This window comes from Punica granatum, chromosome 6 (assembly GCF_007655135.1).
Source record: "Punica granatum isolate Tunisia-2019 chromosome 6, ASM765513v2, whole genome shotgun sequence".
In the NCBI taxonomy this organism is placed as follows: Eukaryota; Viridiplantae; Streptophyta; class Magnoliopsida; order Myrtales; family Lythraceae; genus Punica; species Punica granatum.
In genome coordinates, this window is record NC_045132.1 from 9,176,066 (window position 1) to 9,185,608 (window position 9,543).

The following is a 9,543-nucleotide window of genomic DNA, read 5'->3' on the forward strand; positions in this document are numbered from 1 at the left end:
GATTATATCTGTTCCCAGCAGAGCAGGATTTGATTGGGTAAAAAATAAAAATAAAAATAAAACAATACAAACTAGAAACAAAAATTACATGAGAATGAAATTAATTCCCCTCTAATTAGACTACATGAATACTAATGAATACTGTTAGGGAATTAAGTCCTAAAATTTCAAAAACATAAAACAAAATCCATAGAATTTTCGTTAGAAAAGTGTTGAAAATCTTCCGATGGTACCTGCGCAAATGGATGGGAAGAATGTTTTTGAGTTCTTCCAGATTCTTGCACTGATTGGATTTGGTAGAAGTTCGGCGGATTGATAAGGACCGGGGCTGATAGGTTCCTCCTTGGACGAAGAAGACGATCTGGGTAAGTAGAGGGGATTAATTTTATTCCCTTGCAACTTTTGTTTCTTGTTTGTAATTTTTCTTTTTTCTTTTTTACCCCAATCAAACCTTGAACAGTATGGGGAACCGATGGGGTCGGATTTATGAAGCATGATGACATGGCAGCAAACTAGCAATGACTAATTCTCTTGTATGGGTGGCAATGCCACGTCAACGATATGAGAGGTTTCTATCCTATTTTAAATTTAAAAAGAGAGGTGTCATTATTTTTTTCGCAAATCACAAGAGGTATAGCTGGAATTTATAAAAAAAAATAGCATGCTTAGCGTGAATATAATCGTGCCGTATCATAAATGGGTGATTAGCTGAGCATGACTGATAAATTGACCGTGCCCCATATCCGTGGGAGATCCTACTTGACATGGTACGGTAAGCAAGCTACTAAATTTGGCAGGTGGATACCTATATTCATTCAGATTGTTAATGCCAGAGATACATTTATTCATTCAATACATGAGTGGTCTTGAAGGAAATTCAATGTCAATGTCAAGTTTTCAATTTCAAAGATTGTTGATTGATCGCTCACTTTTGGACCATGTACATCCTTGCCCTAATAGCGTCTCACACAGCTGGATAGATATCAAATAAAGCCATTTATTGTATTAAACCGCCATCTTGTAACGTTTTTATCTGTGTCATGTGTCACTCGATCATTTATTGGATCATATTCATGTTCATCTTCCAAATACAATCATTAAATGGATAGTGTTCATGCTAGACAACCAATTTGTACTGGGGCTCGACACAGATTGCCATGAGCTATGAGCATGGATTGCCAGCTCCGATCAATAGGATACATACCGAAAGAATATTATCGACCAACAATATCCTCCTTTTTTGCCTTTGACAGCTTACATTAGCAACAATTCTAGCGAGAAAAGGTTGCATTTTTGGTTAATAGTTTTGACCAAAACTAGTATAATTAGGTATGGCATGATGAGGATCAAAACAAATGGCCAATATGGCCAACCCAAATTATGTTCCCTTTGGGGTCCTTCACTTATTAGAAGTATGGAATAATTTCTGTGGATGACCAATTAAATTCAATTAATTCTTCCCTGGTTTGGGTCATAGATACTTGATTTATACCAGAAAGCCCAAAGAGACATTAGAGCTTTGAAAACCAGTGATGGTCGGACAGGTCAAACAAATGCAGAGGAGAGTCGATGGCTGACTTGTGCTTGGGTTTCAAATTCCTTGTCTTGCCTTATACCGCTTCACCTAACTTGGGTTCAAAGCCAAGTTGAATTTCCTAGTAAGTATTACTTCTGTTTCCTTCTTTGAACCTCATGCCCTCAAAACCTCAAAATATTGAGATGATTCCGACATGTCTCCACCTCCTGCTTGTTGTCCTCCTTCACGACGCCCCTGCCACCGCCTCCATAGCAGCCTCACAACAGTTCAGAGAAGCTCCAAAGTTCTACAACTCCCCAAGCTGCCCCATCATCGACAATGGTAGCAACTGCTCCCATCAAGCAGTCCATGTTGTGATGACCCTCGACTTGGCCTACCTCCGTGGTACAATGGCTGCAATGCTCTCCGCCCTCCAGCACTCCTCCTGCCCTGAGAACCTTCGGTTCCACTTTGTGGCTGCTGCTGCGTCCTCCCACCTCTGTGAAGTCATCTCTTCCTCCTTCCCTTACCTGAGTTTCGAGATCTACCCCTTTGACAGCTCCTCTGTCTCAGGCCATATCTCAACCTCGGTCCGTTCAGCACTTGACCACCCACTCAACTACGCCAGGAACTACCTCCCCGACATCCTTCCCCTGTGTGTCCATAGAGCTGTCTACTTGGACTCTGATGTAATCCTAGTGGATGATATAGCCAATCTTGCTTCCACCCCGCTTGGGGGAAACTCAGTCCTCGCTGCACCTGAGTACTGCAATGCAAACCTCTCAAACTACTTCACCCCCACATTCTGGTCAAACCCGACTCTCTCCCTAACCTTTGAGGGGCGGGGTCGGAAGCCCTGTTACTTCAACACGGGGGTGATGGTAATCGACTTAGTCCGCTGGAGGCAAGGAGATCACACAAGAAGGATTGTAGAGTGGATGGAGCTGCAGAAGGGGATGAGGATCTACGAATTGGGCTCTCTGCCACCATTTCTCCTGGTGTTCGCTGGGAATATTGCACCAGTGGATCGCCGCTGGAACCAGCATGGACTTGGAGGAGATAATTTATGGGGCCTTTGCCGGGATTTGCATCCGGGTCCAGTGAGCCTGCTTCACTGGAGTGGGAAGGGAAAGCCCTGGGAGAGGATCGACAGAAACCGACCATGCCCAGTTGATGTACTCTGGGCACCTTATGACCTTCTCCAAGTCCCAGTTGCTTCAAACCCTCTATTATAGTGCCCTAACATATGTACAGCAGATGATCAACACTAAATATATCCATTTCTCCTTTTGTGATTATTGTTATGAGGATTCATGAAATCCGCAAACTCTAGATTATACATATCGAATTGTGTTTGATTTAGCGGAATTGGAAGTCTGTTGACTGGACTGCAAAAATCAATAGAAAGTAACATGCATCAATGCTCTTAAGTTCTATCTGTAACTTTCACTTTTCTTATTACAAAGTAGTGCAGAACAGTTTTAATTTGCTGATGAAGCAATCTCGGTCTACTGGTCTGTCCAAAAGTTGTTCAGCGACACTACACGTCGCAGACACTCCGTGATTATTCAATACAAGACAATGAATTGGCAAAGTTCTACTGTCTTTGTTTTTTGTTGTCACTAATTTGAAGAAACAATGGACTTCATCTCATGAACAGTGGTTAAGACATTTTTAAAAGCTCCAATACTTTTCACTCAAGTTATTAGGCATGGAAAAGAAAAGGCACCGGTCACCTAAACAACCCTCGGACCATCCTAACAGCCTAGAATTTCTGAGAAGGGTCGTAGATCAGACCGCAGAGCAATCCCTGACTGTACAACTCCTGAAAGGCGTTGAAACTCAAGAAAATCCAAATTCTGAATGTTGCAGGGTTGCCCCTTGAAAATGGAAGGTACTGGAGCAATCAAATTGGATTTCAAGAATGCCAAAACTTCCATGCATTATAGGGGGACTTGGGACTCCTAGAATGCCCCGACATCTGTAGAAACTGTTGGAACACCAGCGATCCTGAGAACTGCTCTAGTCGACAAGGCTGCTTGACTGTCTTAGCATATCTGGAATTTATCCGGATACCATGACAGAAGGCTTGCAAAGCTCCACCATAATTTCAACACCCAAACAATAAGGGGCCCTGCTAAATTCCATACAGCTTAAAGTGTTTTCATTAGGCCATAAACATCACTCATCATGCCAACAGGAATCCTTGAGGAATTCATTGATGGTTCTAGCAATCTACCAGTTAGGGCTTAGAGGAATCCTTGGGGTTCTTCACATAGGGGTGCTTGAAATTTCTCAGAACAGAAGATGGCATTTTAAAGGTACAATGGGTCCCATGTTCCCTTTACAAGAACTTCAGGATCTCATACAATTTTCCCGGTCCAAGCCGTGGAGTCTGGCAATCCCGTGATTTAGGCACCAGGCAGTAATAAACTGATGGTCCTGTAAACGTCAGTTCGCGATTTGGAGCTTTATGAGAATCTATATGTTCTCAGGTCATTCACAAAGATCTCAAAAGTAGCTCTTGGTCTCTAGGTGTTCATGGAGCAAAGCGGGAAATGGGTCATCCTCAGTTTTCCTCGAGGTGATCTCCGGAATCAAGTGCTTAAACATCCTTCTTGTCTGCTACGTGTGAAAATGACATCATCTATTAATCAAGCGCGTTGATGGTTTAGTGTACGACAAAAGTAATTGACTTCTTAACTTTTAAAGCTCTCAGTCCAGCTGCTGGAGACATACACTCGGTATTGCAGGTAATTAAGAAGCTACCGCCTTCTTTTCGTCCTTGTAGTCTCCATAGCCTTCTTCGTCTGAGGGGATCTTTTGCCTGAAGTATCTGTAATACATGTACTGCAATATGATCTATTTAGGTGCTGGTTAAGGCAATTTATGACGAAAATCCCAGATAAATTCGACTATAGCAAAAATTGACAGCAATAGCAATAAATCAGGTGGGCAATAGAATGTTGGTCCAGCAAAGGATACGAATAAATCAAGTGCCACGCAGACGACAGCATCCAACAGCCAAGCCATGTTGGCCTTTATGTCGTCCCACTCGGTGGTCCTTACCAGAATGCTACGTGGCAGTGAAACTTGTCAGTGGCCTATATGTTTTATTCGATCCGAAACTTTCATTGAACCGAACAAGGTAATGATTATGGATTACCTTCCCACGTATGTAACATTCGCGATCAGTGCAAAGATGAACATGAGAGGATTCAGACCCTGCATTACACGTCAGAACAAAGTAAACATGAATGACTAAACTACAAGTATTATTTCGCGAATCTAAAATTAAAAGCTTCACTTCACCTCCACACTTCCTCTTCTGATCTGTCCATTGAAAACGAAAAAGGTTCCATCAGCGTCAACCCAAGTTATAAAGTAAGAGAACAGGAAGTTGAAAAAGTTCCCCCTAAAAAATCAATCATTACTCTTAGAAGGAAAGCACAAAACATACATTTAACCAAATCTGAGGGATCCTCCCTCCCATATATATTGCTGCCATTAGCCACCCAAGCCATTGCCCGAATGCACTGTGCTCCATTCCACTTTCCTGATTCAAATCAAAAGGCACTCATATAAAAAATGCATCGATCACAAGGATATAAGTTATTTCTTTTTATATAATCTCAAGAATAATGACATTGACTATTAAAACCATCATGGTTCGTACCTGTAATAATCTCCTCCGGGTAATTCTGATATACGTGTCGGCCAAAGCGTTGCTCTGGAAGGGCAAAGTTACCGATGCAGCTAGAAATGTCCCGTAACCAGCCTAAGATCACAAAATGCGCATTACTTTTTAGCTGGATAACATCCCAACCACTCCATTTCATGCAGAAATGTAATTCGGATTCTCAAAAGTTATAAAGCAGATTAACAACTCACAGATCGTGGGATAGGTCTAGGCTGGGTGGACTTCTTATCCGAAGAAACAGGAACTGCTTCATCGTCCGAAGATGAGTCACTGTTAACTTCTAGAGCTGATGGCCCACTCCGAGCCACCCTCATGTAGGTTCGAAATGGCGGAGTCCCACTTCCTGCCAAGGATCTAGCTGATCTGTAAAATGTATAAATACACATCACAATCTTTCCGGAAATCAATTAGCATATTCTACCAACTTAATAGATGAAACAAAACTATCCCAAGCAAGAAAAGTCACGTCCATACGTGTAGTAGAACTCTCTGCGAGGTAGTGCCTTAGGTGAGGAGTTTGGTATCGGCATTCCTGAACGGGTAGATGTCTTAGGCCTCAGGGGCTCTTTCTCTTCCGAAACCTAGTTTACATTATCTCACAATTAGTAAGCCGGAATTCACATATTGTTCGGGAAATAATGTTTAGCCTAATGACCTTTTGGTGGGGTTTGTTTTGACGGCACTTCCACCATCTGTAGACGTGATCATAATACACACTCTGCAACACTAACACCACCGTGCTTGTCGTATAGAGCTGTTGCACAAGAAATTTCGATATCATGAGAAATTACCTTAACGGTAAAAAGTGTGCCGAGTTAGCCCCATTCTTTTACCCATAAAAAAGTACAAATTGTTCCGACTAATTATTTGTCGCTATACATACATACATACATACATACATACATATATATATATATGTATGGCTTTTACTCTTTGCACGGCAAATTACTGTACTAGTGCGTGTCTATCTGAAAATTACCAAAAATTGTATCGAGTTGAGCATTCATAATTTGTTGGGCCATCGTTCGTCAGAACGCACATTGTTAATTGGGCCCTTGCGGTGGCCCACTATTAACTGGGCTTTATGGCCTAATCGAAAAATTGTGAGGCCCCCAATAGCTCAAAGTGGAAATACCAGAGTTTTGTCTTTATCCTCTCCCTCCCCCCCCCGGTTTTTTTTAATAGGAAAAAGCAGTTCCACTTGCAAAAATTTACATGTTACCCCTTGACCTCTATGGAAAAGAGAGGCATTTAGCACCTTATGGTTAATAATCCGGCCAAAATCAATCACGTGCGATGCACATGACATTTCTAAGGGGGTAATAGATTATTTAGTAGATTAATATTAAATAATAATAATAATAATAATAAAATTTCAAAACAAATAAAACAAAGAAGGCCATCGAAGAAGGGGTGGGGAGCTCCTACCAGCCACCCCACACTCCGATCGACGTCGACAGCGGGGTTAAAACTTGCCGGTAGTTTCATCGGTGAGATATAAATAGAGAAGAAAGGACAAAAAGAAGGAAATAAAGGACGTAAATAGTTCCACTTGTGTGAACTCAATATAGGAAATTCTGACCCTCGACTAAAACGATATTATTGTACCAAATCAAAATTAGCTGATTAGTTTTTTATTCGGTTCTCTAGATCAAATATTTTTCATTCTCTCTCCATCGTCCTCAATGAAGGGCTTCTGGACTGTTCATCAATATCACGAAAAGCTTACTAAGGTTATTTGACGTGTCTTCTTTCAATATTCATGGAGTTATAGTCGTTCGCGTCATATATAGCTACAAGTACTAAATGAAACCATTCCGTTCTTTACTAAAGCACTTCATTTACTTCGTCTAATTAAACTCATATAGCTAAAACAAGTAGACATCCAACCAAAAGAATATGGATGATAAAATATATTCAACAATTTCTGGTAGATTGTCCTTTCCTCCTCTTAGGTATTTGTTTAATTAATCACATGTTTACCATCTGTGAGCACGTGTGGCAGGAGCAATAGTAATAAAAGACGAGACTAATCTTGATTTTCTGGATCCTATGAGTCTAAGACCATTTATTAAAATAATTAATACATACAAATTGGAAAACGTGAACTGAAATTTGATATTTTATATAGAGGGAATTGTGTCTTACCAGGGCCGTGTAGAACTGAGTCGGCAACTGCAAAATTGCAACCAGACAAACAACATAAATTAAATTCATCAGATCGACCCCAAAAATCGAAAAAGAAAAATTAAAGGAGAGAGATGATGATGATGATAATATTTTTATATGGGATGACAAATGGTGGGAAGAAGGGCAATAAAGTGTGGATAAGCTTCAGAACACTGCTGTCCAGCTCTGATGTTAAATAGAAAAGCACCCAACCATCGATCATCCACCCAACTGGAACAGGATCAGCCCAGCCAGCCAGGTCAATCCACTGGACCACAGCAACATGGTCTCATCTTTTATAAACTGGTCTTGTCTCTCAGTAACTTTTTTTTTTTCTGATTTTGTAATTAATTTCTTGGTGGCACCCGACTCACCGTAGCTGGTTCGAGGAGGCAGCCGACTAGATTAAAGATGTCCCTGCACCAGTCAAAGTACACAGTTTCCCTTGGCCTAATTAGACTGTATATTGTAAAATAAAATAGACCTTAATGATTCACCTTTTGAAGATTATATAACTATTAATCAATTAATAAAATGAGCAGACAGACATGTTTAGTGCAGATTGCGAATCTAAAAAATGATCAAGAAAGATGCTCTGAACAACTAGGTAGCTATTTTTGGGCTTTTGAATAGGGGTCACTGTCAAATGATCCATATATAGACTTATAATAGAGGAGATGTTTCTATTATTTATTACTAATCACTCCCCCTTTTGTTTTCGAGCAGTAGTCCGGTCTGCCACCCTTGATTCTGGAAAAACCATATTAAGAATAATTATGAAAATTACGGTATTACGGTTCAAAGTCACTCAACACCTTTGAGAGAGAGTGTTTATTTTGAATTATAAGATAGGCCTACCGTCTCCTATAAAGAAATTGAAAATTTAATAATAAAGCATTAATAGTCCTGTTATCTGAAAGCTCTTACCAAGCTAGTGCTTTTCGATATGGCCCATTAGAAATGATTGGGTTTGATTTAATGGAGGTGGTTAAGTTTAAGATATACATAGATGCGAGCATAAAGTTAACATGTGGTCACTATAAACGTACCCGGCGATCCAAGTCATGAGGAAGGCAAGGGAGACTCCATGGCTGGACTTGGTGCGGAAGTTGGTGATGATCTGAGGGATCTCCGCAACACCCCAGCTCACCAAACTTATTAGCCCGAACGCAAATGATATCTCATCCTTGAGGTTACACAGGCAGTCCTTGAAGTACTTCTCGACCCAGCGCACGCAGGGCTTCCTCTCCCTCAAGCAGTACGTCAAAGGCATCTTCCAGCCGGTATATATTATCTATCCACCTGAATCCTTCTTTTCGCGAATCTTATCGAGGATATACTGTCTTCCTGCTGTGTCGTGGTTTCGGGGCGGGGTGGATCTGAGTTTAAATAGGCAGAAGGGGAGGACTAGGAGTATCAAATGTTTTATGCGGTGTGAGGTGATATGGATATTCGGTCCTTCGATGCTCTAATATTGTTGTTATTGTACGTAGTAATAGAAATAGGTTTCTGTGTTTCCTCTCTCTCTCTCTCTCTCTCTCTCTCTCTGCGCGAGAGCATGAGAGAACACACTGCCTAAATATGGAACTGTGAGGGGAGTCTTATCGTAAGCACATTCCTCTCACGTATTCTACCAACCATCATCCGAGAAACTAATAGATATATCATGTGATATTATATGAAAAAGTTTATTATTATTTTTAAAGTATTATATCACTTATTTATAATCACTTATACTGATGCGTCGAATAATTTTATTTTTTTTGTGAATATGTCATGTGGATATCCGTTACATAGACTGATACATTTTCCCCAGCTCCATGGATGCGGTGCCAAAGGTTTTTCTTTCTTTATTTCTTTTTTCCTTTATAAGGAGGTCATAACCTAGTAAATGAAAAAAATAAATAAATGAAAAACCATAGGAAGTCCCTGTAATTATGAGAATCAATCCTGGAATTTTTTAATTTTATGTGATAACGTGTCACTATACCATATCCATTCTCTGCCAATTTAAATTGACATATCATATCTCAGTAAGGAAAAAAAATTGACGGACCATATCACTTTTTTTTAGCTGAATAAAAAGAGAGGGGGTGGGGTTGGGGGATGGAGGGGATGACTAGCATAGCGATCCCTATAGGACATAATAATATGGACC

General features: G+C 40.5%; 2 protein-coding genes across 4 annotated transcripts; one reads left to right on the plus strand and one right to left on the minus strand.

The window, feature by feature from the left end:
• Nucleotides 1-1,465: 1,465 nt before the first annotated feature.
• On the plus strand, nt 1,466-3,091 carry LOC116212476 (probable galacturonosyltransferase-like 2). Its single transcript, XM_031547109.1, has one exon. It carries the CDS (start codon nt 1,693-1,695, stop codon nt 2,749-2,751), a length of 1,059 nt encoding a protein of 352 aa, XP_031402969.1. The 5' UTR covers nt 1,466-1,692; the 3' UTR covers nt 2,752-3,091.
• Nucleotides 3,092-3,658: 567 nt separating this feature from the next.
• LOC116212475 (probable vacuolar amino acid transporter YPQ1) lies at nt 3,659-9,028 on the minus strand. Of its 3 annotated transcripts, none has more exons than XM_031547108.1 (13): nt 8,435-9,028; nt 7,760-7,802; nt 7,365-7,391; nt 5,872-5,970; nt 5,691-5,797; nt 5,408-5,579; nt 5,193-5,294; nt 4,977-5,072; nt 4,829-4,849; nt 4,683-4,741; nt 4,502-4,592; nt 4,256-4,378; nt 3,659-4,138 (listed from the first exon to the last, which is right to left on the minus strand). In XM_031547108.1, the coding sequence occupies exons 1-12, from the start codon at nt 8,656-8,658 to the stop codon at nt 4,274-4,276; spliced, it is 1,146 nt and encodes a 381-aa protein (XP_031402968.1). In that variant the 5' UTR covers nt 8,659-9,028; the 3' UTR covers nt 3,659-4,138; nt 4,256-4,273. The 3 variants fall into 3 exon arrangements, with proteins under 3 accessions (XP_031402968.1, XP_031402967.1, XP_031402966.1); XM_031547107.1 differs by having other exon boundaries at nt 3,659-4,163; XM_031547106.1 differs by having other exon boundaries at nt 3,659-4,378; nt 8,435-9,027.
• Between the last annotated feature and the right edge of the window lie 515 nt (nt 9,029-9,543).